The 15,549-nt window shown below is 42.5% G+C and overlaps 1 protein-coding gene across 8 annotated transcripts in view; it reads right to left on the reverse strand.

Annotated features, from left to right (window-relative positions):
* The window catches only part of LOC140482036 (SPATS2-like protein), a 150,467-nt gene that overhangs the window by 70,931 nt on the left and 63,987 nt on the right, over positions 1 to 15,549 (reverse strand). For all 8 annotated transcript variants that reach the window (XM_072578906.1, XM_072578900.1, XM_072578901.1 and 5 more), the window contains 3 exons: positions 14,732 to 14,781; positions 14,381 to 14,636; positions 12,185 to 12,373 (listed from right to left, as the gene is read on the reverse strand). In XM_072578906.1, coding sequence (XP_072435007.1) covers positions 12,185 to 12,373; positions 14,381 to 14,636; positions 14,732 to 14,781 — 495 coding nt within the window. The remainder of the gene's footprint in view (positions 1 to 12,184; positions 12,374 to 14,380; positions 14,637 to 14,731; positions 14,782 to 15,549) is intronic.

The following is a 15,549-nucleotide window of genomic DNA, read 5'->3' on the forward strand; positions in this document are numbered from 1 at the left end:
CACTTTGCCATCCCAAATTTTCAGTTTGTTAACAACCTTCACACCGACCCATACTCCTACATTTATCCCTTCACCTAACACTAAGGGCAATTTAGCTTGGCCAATTCACCTAACTTGCACATTTTTGGATTGTGGGAGGAAACCGGAGCACCCAGAGGAAACCCACGCAGACACGGGGAGAATGTGCAAACTTCAGACAGGCGGGAAATGAACCCGGGTCTCTGGCGCTGTGAGGCAGCAGTGCTAACCACTATGCCACCGTGCCGCCCACATGTTCCTTTAGACAAAGGAAAAGGAAAGTGAGCACAGAAGGATATTATCTAGGCTGCATGCTGGGATAGAAAACTAGCAGACAATTTCCTGGTTTTGTTGCCCTTTTCGTATTTCACAGAACACTTGCTTCCAGATCCTGCAGCTGCACTCCACATTTCATATTATTTATGACAGTGATCCCTTACGAGAACCTTGTGTTGTGAACAGCTTTGTCTAATTGGCTCCATAAAAACTGAAAGCCGCCTGGAAGTGATTGTGCTGTAAAATGTTGGCAATCGGTACGGAGTTCATTGGGTTCATTTTTCCAGCAGTCATCGACTGTTGGGGCCAGGTTGGGACAGCGCTATTACTCCCCAGTAAGTACAAAGTTTTATTCTCACTACATGGATATTATATAACCATTGCCACTGAGCACCAGTGAATAGAATCCCTAGAGGGTGGAAACAGACCCTTCTGCCCAACAGGTCCACACAAAATCCCATTCACGCGTTTTTTTTTTCCTCAACAACCCTTTCTTCCCCACTCAACCACTGACGTAGAATCGCAAAGAGTGTGCAGTACAGGAACACCCCATTTTGTTCAACTCGCCCACTTCAATGGTATTGTCCCACAAAAGCCTCTATTCATTTCATTCGTTCATGGGATGTGGGCGTCGATGACTAAGCCAGCATTTATTGCCCAGAGGGTTCCACACTGCTTTGGAACTGGAGTCACATGTAGGCCAGACCAAGTGAGGATGGCAGTTTCCTTCCCTAAAGGACATTAGTAAAGGAAATAACTGGCATTGTCCAACTGGCTGGGGGTATCTCCTGGACGGTTGACTGCATGACATTCTGATCATATGACCTCTTATCAAGCAATGCCTAATGACATGACTTGCAAAATAAGTTATAATGTTACCTAAGTGCGGGTACACCTATCACACATGAACTGCAGCTGTGCAGGTACATAGCTCGCCACCACCTAATATAGACCATGGAGAGAGAGAATCAAGTTCTCGTCCAGCTCATGACATTTATAATGTTAAGGCTACCTATTTATGCCTGTGGTTTCATGCTAGCAGCCACTGTGTGAGAAGAGAACATACCAAGATGGGAAATTTTAAGCCTGAAACTTTAAAGCAAGGAAGAAGGGACTCAAGGGTTGGCTGAGACAGAAGGGAAATGGGCTGATCAGAGAAATGAGAAAACCAAAGACGGAGAATCCACAGGTCAGGGAGCAGTTCACTGAAGGGAAAACTTTCATTCCACCCGAAACAAATGTGATGATTAGCAATTTTAAAAACTTTTTTCATGGAATGAGTGTGTCACGAGCTAGGCCAGAACTTACTCCTCTCTCTCTTTGGCCTTTATTAAGTGGTGGTGAGCTGCACACCTGAACAGCTGCAGCTGATGGGTGATAGGTGTGCTCACAGTTAAGCAGAAAGTTCCAGGATTCGGAGCCAGTGTCACTGAAGGAACAATGATGCATTTCCAAGTTAGGATGGTGAGCGGAACATGGAGGGAGCAGCATTCCCATGTAACTGCTGCCCTTGTGTTTCTGGAAGGTGGGGGTTCACAGATTTGGAAGGCTCCTTTGTCTTCATTTAGAGTAATAGAATCACACAATAAAGAAGAAGCCCTTCAGCCCATCATGTTTGTACCCACTAAAACTACTCTTCCTCTACACTTGACCCATAGCCTTGGATGTTACGACATTTTAAGTGCTCATCCAAGTGCATGTAAAGGTAGTGAGGTATCTCGCTTCACCTATCCTCCCAGACAGTGAATTCCAGATTCCCAGCATTCTTTAGGTGAAAACAAGTTTCCTCAAACCCTCCAAACCTCCTGTCCTCATCTTAAAATTAGGCCACCTTGTTATTGACCCTTCAACTAAGGGAAACAGTGACTTTCTATCCACTCTGTCCATGTCCCTTATAATCATACACACCTCAATCGGGTCGCCTCTCAGCCTTCTCTGTTCTAAGAGAAAAGCCCAAGTTTATCCAATATCTCTTCATAGCTAAACTGGTCCATCCCAAACAACATCCTAGTGAATTGCCTTAGCACTGCCTCCAGTACTAACACTTCCTTCCTATAGAGTGGTGACCAGAACTGTATACAATACTCCAGCTGTAACCTAACTAAAGTCCTGTACAGCTCCAACATAACCTCCCTGTTCTTATAACCTATGTCACAATTGATAAAGGTAAATGTCCTGCATGGCTTCTTAATCACCTTATTAGCTAGGGATCTGTGGACAAGCACCTCAAGACCCATAAGTCCATAAGACCAGAAGACGTAGGAGCAGAAATTAGGCCATTCAGCCCAGCAAGTCTGCTCCACCATTCCATCATGGCTGATAGTTTATCAACCCCATTCTCCCGCTTTCTCCCTGTAACCCTTGATACTCAAGAACCTATCTATCTCAATCTTAAATGCACTCAATGACCTGGCCTCCACATCCATCTGTGGCACTGAATTCCATAGATTCACTGCACTCTGACTGAAGAGGTTTCTCCTTATTTCAGTTCTAAAATTCTTTAATTTAAGGCTATGCCCTCGGGTCCTAGTCGACCTACCAATGGAAACGTCTTCCAAATATCTGACCCCTCTGCTCTTCGGAGCTTTCTAGTGTCCTGCCTTCATTGAGTGCTCCCTTGCCTGTTACTTCTTCCAAAGTTTATCGAGGTTAAATTTCATCTGCCACTGATCTACCCATCTGAGCATTCTGTCTATACCTTCCTGTAACCTAAGACCTTCTTCCTCATTGTCAATCACCTGGCAAATCTTCACTCTATCTGCAAGAGACTCTGAAGGAAGATTACAGAGATTTAGGCAGAAATTCAAAAAGGAGGTCCTCAAGGGTAGTAATATCTGGATTACTCCCAGTGCTACGAGCTAGTGAGGGCAGGAATAGAAGGATAAAGCAGAGGAATGCATGGCTCAGGAGTTGGTGTATGGGAGAAGGATTCACAATTTTGGATCATTGGAATCTCTTTTGGGGTAGAAGTGACCTGTACAAAAAGGACGGATTGCACCTAAATTGGAAGGGGACTAATATACTGGCAGGGAAATTTGCTAGAACTGCTTGGGAGGATTTAAACTAGTAGTGTGGGGGTGGGGGGGGGGGGTGGGGGGGTGCGGGGGAGTGGGGGGGGTGGGGGGGACCCAGGGAGATAGTGAGGAAAGAGATTGATCTGAGACAGGTAGAGCTGACAACAGAAGTGAGTCAAACAGTCAGGGCAGGCAGGGACAAGATAGGACTAATAAATTAAACTGTATTTATTTCAATGCAAGGGGCCTAATAGGGAAGGCAGATGAACTCAGGGCATGGTTAGGAACATGCGTCTGGGATATCAGAGCAATTACGGAAACATGGCTCAGGGATTGACGGGACTGGCAGCTTAATGTTCCAGGATACAAATGCTACAGGAAGGATAGAAAGGGAGGCAAGAGAGGAGGGGGAGTGGCATTTTTGATAAGGGATAGCATTACAGCTGTGCTGAGGGACGATATTCCCGGAAATACATCCAGGGAAGTTATTTGGGTGGAACTGAGAAATAATAAAGGGATTGTATTATAGACCCCCCAATAGTCAAAGGGAAATTGAGAAACAAACTTGTAAGGAGATCTCCGCTTTCTGTAAGAATAATAGGGTAGTTACGGTAGGGGATTTTAACTTTCCAAACATCGACTGGGACTGCCATAGTGTTAAAGGTTTAGATGGAGAGGAATTTCTTAAGTGTGCACAAGACAGTTTTCTGATTCAGTAGGTGCAAGACTTGACCTACTCTTGGGAAATAAGGCAGGGCAGGTGATTGAGGTGTCAGTGGGGGAGCACTTTGGGGCCAGTGACCATAATTGTATTCGTTTTAAAATAGTGATGTAAAAGGATAGACCAGATCTAAAAGTTGAAGTCCTAAATTGGAGAAAGCCCAATTTTGATGGTATTAGGCAAGAACTTTTGAAAGCTGATTGGAGGCAGACGTTTGAACAACTCAACTAATCGTAGTTCTTTGTTCTCTCCTTGTAATACAACAAGCACACTTTCTTCAGACACTTAACCAGACTATAACCAGTAGTAATTTTACGATATGCTGATATTTACCTTAAAATCATAGTCAGAATCTCAATGCACTGCTCAAAGTATAATCAAGTTTCCCAGTCTGTGCCACTTTTAGCAGGATGCATCTCTCTGTCTCTCGATCTGCATTGATTCTGGTTTGAACTCATGTTTTGTGCAAATGTGGCAATCTCAACTGTGAGCCTCAGAGTTGACCAGTAGTTACTCATTATGTATGAAATCTGGGGAATACAGGTCAACCTGAACTGAACAAAGAAATCATACATGGACTCAGTTCTTGGGAACATCATCAGAGGCTTAACTATTATAGACTTCCCCAGCATCAATATTTCCAACCAACTTCCTGGGTACAAGTTCAATCAGGAATAGTAAAATTTATCTTCAAGTTTCCCATTCTCCTGACTCCCTCACTTATGAGACTCTATCTTCCCTGAGCCACCTTTTCCCCAGTCTCCACACTTTTTGTACCTAAATGCTCCCTCTCGTGGGACTCCTTGCCTCAGTCTCTCCCTTTCTTCTGGATCTGTGAGCCTCACACACATTTCTTGGGGAGGGCAGGTTCTGTCCATTTTCACTTCAACAAATAGGCACCCAATTTATTCTCCACAAGTGTAGCACCAGCTGCAAAGCCAGAAGGACTTTACAATCTGACACTGAACACGTTATCCAAATCTATTTAAGAGTTGACGCTCTACTCAATCTTAGAAAACATCACAGCCAGATCCTGTGTTCCCCTACCATTCACACACCAAGACTTATGCTGGGCGTCAGTCAATAATGAGTGGGAACATTTGCCAACTTTATATTCCTGAATACAGCACCAGTGAGGACATTTCTGGCTTTGCTTCCTACCCTGGCTGACAGTACAGAGCTCAGTGCAGTTAAAAATCTGGTCCCTCTCTGGGGAGCACAGCTAAGTCTTCAGCAGGGTGTGAAGTGAAAAATGTTAAATGTACCCTGGAGGTTTAATTGACAGCTTCCAACCTTTCACCATTACTTTTAAATGGTTACAAAGAGTTGGCTGTTTTACCTCAAGATCCCTGCAGTAAGTTTGTTAATTTTAGTACAAATGAAAATTCTTAGGTCAGTTTAGGTACGTCGTGGTGAGACAATGAAGCAGAGGAAGAGCTGAACTGGAAATAAATGCATCTTCAAAATGCAGTAGATGTGCATTACAAATTATGCAAAGTTTGAAGGAAAGACAACAACTTCCAAAAGTTAACAGCTGCTCAGTGCAAGCTGGAGCATCTCTTATTGCTCTCAGGATGTATAATATGATTTTATACTTCCCAAAGGAACTCCACATCTTTTTTGGAAACGATTAAAATTATGAATTTGTTAACCAGATGTTCAGTCAAACAATACTTCCAGTATTTTTTAGTAATTTAAACAGGGATTTCCCTCTGCTTCATTGATAACTGACAAATAGGTAAACACAGTTCACTTGGATTTTAATAAGGCAAAACCTGTCGCTGTATCCATTTATTCCCTTAGTTTCTCTCCATCCTCCTATAAAGGGTTATTTTTATTTGGAAACCATAAATGAAAGTTGTCAGCCTGGTGAAGCTACAACCCAGGATGACTTGCATGCCAAACAGCAAAAGGAAACATACACAGCTAACGGATCCCACAACCAATGGATCAAATCTAAGCTCTGCAGTCCTGCCACATCCAGCTGGGAATGGTGGCTGACACCTAAACAGCTAACAGGAGGAAGAGCGTTCACATATAGTACCCCAATCTCAATGACTGGGGAGCCGAGCACAACTGTGCGAAAGACAAAGCTGAAACGGTTGCAACCATTTTCAGCCAGAAGTGTCAGATGGGTGATCCATCTTGGCCTTCTCCTGAGAAGCTAAACATCACAGATATCACTTTTATGCCACTGTGATATGTACCACATGACATCAAGAAATGGCTGAAGATAACAAATCATGCAAAGACTGTTGAAGATTGCTGCTCCAGAATTAGTAGCTCTCCTAACCAAGCATTTCCAATATAGCCACAAGACAGGCATCTACCTGACATTGTAGGAAATTGCTCAGGCACGTGCTATCCACAAAAAGGACACCAAATCCAATTCAAGCAATTACTGCCCCATCAATCTAATCAGCAAAATAATGGGAAGTTCATCAACGGTCATATCAAATTCAGCAATGAGCTGCTCCCTTATATTCCATTTGGTCTCTTCCAGGGCCAATTTGCTTCTGACCATATTATAGCTTTGATTCAAATATAGATAGGCGAACTGAACTCCAGTGATGAGGTGAGAGACACTAATGTTTAGGTCAAGACAGTATTCAACCAAGTGTGGCATCAATGAGTGCAGTCAAAACTGGAGTCAATGAGAATACAGAAATACTCACCACTGGTTAAAATTATAATTCCCACAAAGGAATATATTTGTGATTGAAGTGGGATGCTCACTGGTGATTGCAAAATGTTCAGTATCATTGGCAAGTCCTCAGATGCTGAAGTAGATAATATTAATATCTCGCAAGACAACATCCAGGACAACATCCAGGGGTGGCTTGACAAAGGGGCAAATAACATTCATAAAACATAGAACACAGAACATTACAGCAAAGTACAGGCCCTTTAGCCCTCGATGTTGCGCCAACCTGTGGAATCAATCTGAAGCCAATCTATCCTCCACTATTCCATTTTCGTCCATATATTTATCCAATCACCATTTAAATGCCCTTAAAATTAGCAAGACTACTACTGTTGCAGGCATGGTGTTCCACACCCTTACTTCTCTCTCAGTAAAGAAACTACCTCTGACATCTGTCCTATATCAATCATCCCTCAATTTAATGCTGTGCCCCCTCATGCTAGCCATCACCATCTGAGGAAAAAGGTTCCCAACATCCACCCTATTCTAAACCTCTGATTATCTTATATGTCTCTATTAAGTCACCTCTCAACCTTCTTCTCTCTCATGAAAGCAGCCTCAAGTCCCTCAGCCTTCTTCATAAGACCTTCCCTCCATACCAGGGAACATCCTAGTAAATCGCCTCTGAACCTTTCCAAAAGCTTCCACACCCTTCCTATAATGCGGCCACCAGAACGGTACATACTCCAAGTGCAGCTGCACCAGAGTTTTGTACAGCTGCAGCTTGACCTCATGGCTCTGATACTCAAGCCCTCTACCAATAAAAGCTAACACACTGTATGCTTTCTCACCAACCTTATCAACCTGGATGGCAACTTTCAGTGATCTATGTACATGGACACCAAGATCTCTCTGCTCACCTGCACTGCCAAAAATCTTACCATTAGTCCAGTGCTCTTTATTCCTGTTGCTCCTTCCAAAGTGAATCACCTCACACTTTTCTGCATTAAACTCCATTTGCCACTTCTCAGCCCAGCTCTGCAGCTTATCTATGTTCCTCTGTAACCTGCAACATCCTTTGGCACTGTCCACAACTCCTTCGATCTTAATATCATCGGCAAATGTACTAACCCATCCTTCTACACCTTCATCCAGATCATTTATAAAAATGACAAAAGCAATGGACCCAAAACAGATCCTTGCAGTACACCACTAGTAACTGAACTCCAGGATGAACATTTCTCATCAACCACCACCCTCTGTCTTCTTCCAGCTTGTAAATTTCTGATCAAAACAGCTAAATCACCCTCAATCCCATGCCTCTGTGTTTTCTGCAATAATGTACCATGGGGAACCTTATACCACATCAGCCACTTTACCCTCGTCCACCTGTTTGGTCACCTTCTCAAAGAACTCAGTCAGGTTTGGTGGCACAACCTATCCTTCACAGAACCGTGTTGACTATCCCTAATCAACTTATTCCTTCCTAGATGATTGTAAATCCTATCTCTTATAACCTTTTCCAACACTTTACCCACAACTGAAGTAAGGCTCATTGGTGTCCCTAGTCCCCTTCTTGAATAAGAGGGCAACATTTGCTATCCCCCAGTCTTCTGGCACGATTCGTGTAGACAATGACGACATAGAGGTCAAAACCAAAATTTCTGCAATCTCCTCTCTGGCTTCACCTAGAATCTTAGGATAAATCCCAGCTGGCTCAGGGAACTTATCTATTTTCACACTTCCCAGAATTGTTAACACCTCCTCCTTGTGAACCTCAATCCCATATAGTCTAGTAGCCTGTATCTCAGTATTCTCCTTGACAATATTGTCTTTTGCCAGTGGGAATACTGAGGAAAAATATTCAATTAGTGCTTCTCCTATCTCCTCAGACTCCACGCACAACTTCCCATGATTGTCCTTGATTGGCCCTAATCTTTCTCTAGTCATTCTTTTATTCCTGATATACCTATAGAAAACTTTAGGGTGTTCCTTGATTGTATCTGCCAATGACTTCTCATGTCTCCTCCTGGCTTTTCTTAGTTCTCTCTTTTTGTCTTTCCTGGCTAGTTTGTAACTAAAGCACCCTAACTGAGCCTTCACGTCTCATCCTAACATAAGCCTTCTTCTTCCTGTTGACAAGAGATTCAACTTCCTTAGTAAACCACGGCTCACTCACTTGACTACTTTCTCCCTGCCTGACAGGTACATACTTATCAAGGACATTCAGGAGTTGTTCTTTGAACAAACTCCACATTTCTATAAAACTCATCCTTTGTAGTTTCCTTCCCCATTCTATGCATCCTAAATCTTGCTAATTCTCACAACTCATATGATAGATATGATCGAGAATTATATGATAGAATCCTTACAGCGTGGAAACAGGCCCTTCTGTTCAACAAGTCCACCCCGACCCTTATAAGAGTGACCCACCCAGACCTATTCCCTCACATTTACACCTGACTAATGCACCTAACCTACGCATCCTTGTACACTATGGGCAAGTTGGCATAGCCAATTTACCTGACACATGGCCAATTTACCTGACTCCACACAGACAGTCGCCTGAGGCTGGAATCGAATGCGGGTCACTGGTGCTGTGAGGCAGCAGTGCTAACCACTGAGCCACTGTGCTGGCCAGGTGCCACTCAAATGCACTGTTCCCTACAAGCTGTGCTGAGGTTTCACACGTGCCAATTAGTGAGCCAATGTCATTTCCAGCATTGACTCCTGGTTTTGGAAGCATACCAAACATGGAGTTGCAGGCAGCAGAAAAAATAATTAGCCAGAATATTGCAGAAGTACCAGAAAACATCACCTCTACCTATACAGAATGTCTCCTTTTGACATTCAATGTCATTCCCATCACTGAACCCCCCCACTATCAACGCCCTGAGTGTAAGTATTGGCCAATAACAGAATCGGATTGCCTGTATACTATGGCTGAAATGACTGGTCAAAGTCTGGGAATTGTGTGGTTCCTGGTTTCACAAAGCATTTTCACCATCTACCAGGCAAGTGTAGGAATATGTTGGAGTATTCTCGACAAGTTTGGAGAGGTGCAGCTCCAGTGACACCCAAGAAGCTCATCATCAAGAAAAAGCAGCCTTCATATTGGCACCCCATTCCCTCATTTCAATAGTCCTTCATTGTTACTCCAACATCAATGCACAGTGGAAGTAGTGTGTACATTATAAAAGATACGCTGTTGCAAGTCACAAAGACTCTTTCAACAGCACTTTCTAAACTTGCAAGCTCTTCTATGTGGAAGGAACAACAGCAGAAGCATGGGAACACCACTACCTGTATGTCATCCTTCAAACTCGCCTCCCACACTCAAATATTGGGACAAATGAGTTAGGAACAGAAGTAAACCATTTAGCTGCTGAAGCCTGTTCTGCCATTCAATAGGGATCATTGCTGATCTGTTTATATTTCAAAATCCAATCTCCCATCTCCCAACAATCTTTGATTCCTTTTTCTGATACAAATCCAGTTACCGTTGCCCTAAAAATATTGGGATAATATATAATATTGATGTACCTGTGTACTAACATTTTGTTTGTTTTACCAAAACACCTAGATCCCTCAACACCTCAGACTTCTACAGTCATTTTCATTAAAGTAATATCTTCCTGCTAAAGCAAACTACTTCACATTTTCATATATTGTGCTCCGTCTGCCAGATTATTGCCCACTAACACTCTATATTGGTCTGCAAACCTTCTGTGTCTTCTTTACTTTCTAAGTACCGTTGTATTGTTTACCATTCCTTCACTCTCCTCAGTTATGTCATTGATATGAATTGTAAAACATTGAGGCCCCTGTACAGACCCTTGTAAGACTCCTCTTGTTCCATCTTGCCAATAAGAAAAAGAGACTTATGCAAACTTTACCAGCTTGACCAACTATATCAGTGTTTCCCCCATTATAGCCAGATCAAATTCCAGGAAATCCCTTCTTAATATCACTGTGAGTATATTTTCACCAATTCAAAGAGTTGACCTCTTCACCATCACCTTTTCATGGTCAGTTATGGATGGACAACAAATATTGGCCTTGCCAGCAAAACCCACCTTCCACAAAAGTATAAAATATTATAAATGCAGGTAGATGTTTGTGATGCAAATAGAGTTGGGATATACACAATTGGGTTGCACACAATGTAGACCAATCAGAGTAAACATTCAAATTACATCCTCAACAATGTGCAATACTTGAACAAAGGTCAGTGTACTCTGGTCAGTTGCTGTATTGCTAGAACATCTAGACAAATGCTCTATCAGGAATGCATTACTGAATGGACCTGTACCACATCAAATGCATGATAACAGTAGCAGCAGGGTTAGAACAATGAATTTCAAGAGTATTAATTCCAGACCCAGTGAATATGCATCTCCTGCTCAGATTTGCGAGCTAACCAAAGGCCTAGTTAATTGGCTGCCTCCAATGAAAGGAGAGGAAAGTCCCCTGACCACCCATGTGTGCTGGTATACATACTTCATGCCAATACCAAGTTATCTACCAATTGGCAACATCAAAGCCTCCAATTCCTCTCACTCAGCCAACCTCATATCCATTCTGCTGCTGTCCCTTTTTCTTTCATTGATTTCATCTTTGAAGGCAAGCTTAATATGTGGCACTTTCTCAAATACATTTTGGAATGGCATCGTGTTCACCACATCAACATTACCCTTACTAATCCTCTCTGCTACTTCCGTGAAACAAAAAAAACTCAGTCAAGTTAGCTAGAGTTGCTGGGCCTGATTTTCTGATCAGCAGATTGCAATAAGGATTGCACATTTACCATCATGCACACTCTCAGCTGGGACTTTCTATCCCAACTGGAATAAGAAAAGAACAGCAAATCCATTCACAAAGAAGGCCGACAAGGTAAAGCAGCACTGAAGACAGTCCCCTCTTTATTTTTTTACAGCATCAGCAGCTAGGTTTAAACATCTTGAGTCTTTTAGTGAATGAGGGAACAAGTGGGCATTGGAAGTGGGTAAGAGGAACAGAGATGGGGGAATAGTATGGTTGGCAGGGTGGGTTAGCATGTCAGGCAAGGGACTTGGTATCTGGTTCAGGAATTGTGTAGCCAAGTTGGGTGATCTCTGGCCCGGTTTGGAGAGTGGGTAGTCGGATCAGGGAGCTTGAGAAAGATGTGGTGGGGTAAGTTACCCTGTTAATCACGGAGTAACATCAGAAATTAAACATGCAAATGACTACGGTAAATTTCCAGTAATGTGCAACCAGCCCATGTCTCTGGCACTTAGATCAATCACCGCAAGAGATATTCACACAGCGTCTGCTCTTTGGAAGTTGAAGTTTCCCAGGTAATTACATACTTGCACCTCTATCAGAGCTTCCACAGGGTCCTGACGGACAGCAGCAACACAAGTGTGCTGCATCACAATTCCCCACAAGGAAAGATGTGAAACACTTCCCCTTTAAACAAATCTGTGCTGGCTTGCAGTAACTACTCCATATTGCAAGAATTTGTCCTTTTACCTCTCTTCTTGTTTGATACCAGGTCTCCTGGTACTGTTGGAGATGGTGGAGCAGTGGAATGGGAACCAGACAAAGCTTTTGGTTTTGCCTTAGTTGTAGTTGGTCTGTTGGTCAGACATTTTTGAGCATCATGAAGAGGCTGCGATATTGGTTCTGAAGGCAGCTTTTCCTCTTCAGGTATCAGGCCAACTAGAAAAATGTTGAAAGTTACAAGTTCAGTGCTGGTTACCTAAATACAGGCAGATTATACTAGAGTATGCATCATAGGTTACAGCAACCACTACTACACATTAAGCTACTTATTATCATAAAAATCTAGTTTAATTTACAATAAATCAAACAAAATACTTTCATTGGTTGAAATCTGTGAACTGACCACCTATGATGGAAAAGTTTAATTTCACCATATTCTGTGTTTTTTTTACAGTGAGAGAAATGATCATTTGAGGTTGATATTGGACCAGTTTACTTCAGGTTTGAGATCCAGAAAAGGTTTCCAAGCCTATTACCTATACACATCATGCACTCAGACATTTGACAATGCGAGGACATATTTTCAAAGCAGGATGCATTCTGGATTGCAAACGCAGTCACAATGTTCTCACCACACTGTTTTTAATTATGAGTCCAAGTTGGGGCAGGAGGCAAGTTCAGCACCTCATTAAAGATGTTGAGCACTTGGAGCTACCCTCTTAGCACCAGCAGCAGATGCAGATGCCGCTGCCTTATCCAAGAGAGTAGGTAACACCTTACAGGCCCAGTGACTTGAACAGCAATGAGGCAGCACACAGGCAAAATGAAAGCCCACTGCTCGCTTTGGGCTTAAGTACAACAATGAGAAACCCATTTCAGCATGAAGACACTTTAATTGGTACAATAGGCAGTGTTGCTGAGGTTATGAGAGAGAGTTTGATGTTAGGTCTCAGTCTTTCAAGGTATAAAGCTGCTCCCCTGACCATATCCTTAAACATCATCATCTTAGGTGGATGCTGAATACATGTCACAGCTTGAACCCTTCCAGATCCTTGCACCCTCCTACTACAGTGATGCAGTGGAAATGTACTGGTAGTCCAGAGGCCCAGGCTAATGTGCTTGAGGACATGGCCTGAGATTCTACTAGCTGATGGAATTTGAGTTGTAAGTGAATTTCAGTAATAGTGACCATGATGTAGATGCGCTAATGTGCACAAAATTATTCACAATCACTGACCCGAAGATTAACATTTCCACTTTACACTAGGTAGGCCCTAAAGCTTCTGAAAGAGCTTAGAGAGCTGTTACTTGGTAGCCTGCAGGTTTCTTGCCCCTTTTCCCACTCACACCTTGCCCTTGTCTGGAGCTTTGATAATCTCTAATTGTCCCAGAGATGACCAAATTCTGGGATGTCCAGGACCAGGCTTGTGAAATCACCACAAATCAAACCCATAACATTTGTGTTATACATGTCCAAGGTAAATGCGGAATTTTAATTCCTGTTTACAAAAACCCCATTCCTGTACAGTCATGACAGAATCTAGTGAAATGGTCTAGTTTACCAGAACTCCATTTGTCTATCCCATGGGAATCTTGGGTTCCACATTTCTGGCATGTAGATGTGGGAAATACACTGGACAGACATGATCTTATTTACAATTTGAGGTAATTTATGATAAGTGAGATTTGCAGGGTCAAGCAGGCCAGTGGGACTAGGAATAAAATTAGTTTTGGACAATAGTGTCAAATACAGGTAAAATATATTACAATAGCAGGCCATGTCACTCATTGCTGAACTGACTTCAAATGAGAAAGAAAGTCTGGCGGACTGCAAACCCAGCTACTGATTCATAATCACTTATTTTAAACTACTGACCAAGACCAATTTGCCCCCAGAGTTTCCTGTCCAGAGCAGTGTGTGAAAAATTAAATAAATTACTCAGTCTCTTTGTTGGAGATTTTGATCCAAATTTGCCCTGATGATATCCCACCATGTTCAGCCAATCCGACACTCACTATGTATAAACTGAATTATAAACATGACTACAATAGTAGAGTACGCCATTGGTTTATTGAATGGACTACACATTCTCAAGTGTTTTCTTTTTAACATTGCTTTTAAACTGTTACAAATCTTGTTCTCAGATGCTGTACAACTTCTTTCTATTTTTGTCTTGTATTCTCTTGATAACTTGAACAAACAGTACAATACTGAGGGCTGACCTGGTTTTTCTGGTGCTTGCAGCTGATGCAACTTCAGGCTCATTGCTGCCTTCTCATCATTGGAAACAATCTCCATCCTTTCACTGAGAGAATCCACTGAGGAATCATCATTGGCTGAGCCATTGGCATGGTAACCATTCAGTCCAGCTTTGGACAGGGGTAGATCGACGTTGTCTTCCAGTCCGCCAGGCCTCTCACGCTCTTCCTTCACCTGGCCACTTGGCTGTTTTGGTTTTCGTTTCCTTTTCTTATTGTGCTAGGTGTTAGATGATTCAGATTGTTAGATTATTCAGATTGTCAACCAAACGTAAAATACAATCTAGCCAACACTTTTGTGCTTCTCAGTCTTACCTTCTTTTTACCTGGCACATTCCACTCTTTCAAAACTTCCACTGCACTGCCTGTCAAAGAACAGGAAGAAAACATCAACAATTGTACTTCCTTAAATGGAATGTGGGGGGAATAAGATTGAATAAAATTAAGGGGAAAAAACCATTGCTTTTACAGTGTTACAGTCTGTGTTTACTCAGCAGTATTCACTCTAACGTATTGACCCAGAATTTCCACAGAGCTATTCCCACTCCACTATTATAACTGTGTTGAGTGGAAATTCTGCTTATACATCTCAATGGAGTCTCTATTATACTGCATTTCTGCCTTACTATTAGTGGTGGAGGAGCAACCAAGCTACAACAATTAGATGTATGCAAATGTGGTACAAGAGAAGGTCACAGATTTAGCAAAGTGTGAAGTCACACAGGGCTTGGAAAGCAAAATCTTAAAATCTCAACATTGCTTAACTGGATACCTTTATAAGTCAGTGAACACTAAGGATGATGGGTGAACGGATGTATGTTAGAACATTGGTAGTAGGGCTTTGTGTGACCTCATGTGTCAGGAGTTGAGAATGTGGCTAGGAATGTGTTAAAATAGTCAAGACTAGAGGCAAAACAAGGCATGAGGATCATGTTGGGATCAAGCAAAGCAGGTTTATGAACAACTTGGCTCAATCTCAGACTACTGCCAAGGACAGCGATGGATTCAGTGATGATGGAGTAGAGTGTTGTGGGGAACCATGACAATGGCTTCAGTAATCCCAATATATAATCATAGGAAGTTTTAGCTCATCCGATACTGAATGTCAGTAAACAGCCTGATAATTTCGAGGG

This window comes from Chiloscyllium punctatum, chromosome 10, assembly GCF_047496795.1.
Source record: "Chiloscyllium punctatum isolate Juve2018m chromosome 10, sChiPun1.3, whole genome shotgun sequence".
Lineage (NCBI taxonomy): Eukaryota > Metazoa > Chordata > Chondrichthyes > Orectolobiformes > Hemiscylliidae > Chiloscyllium > Chiloscyllium punctatum.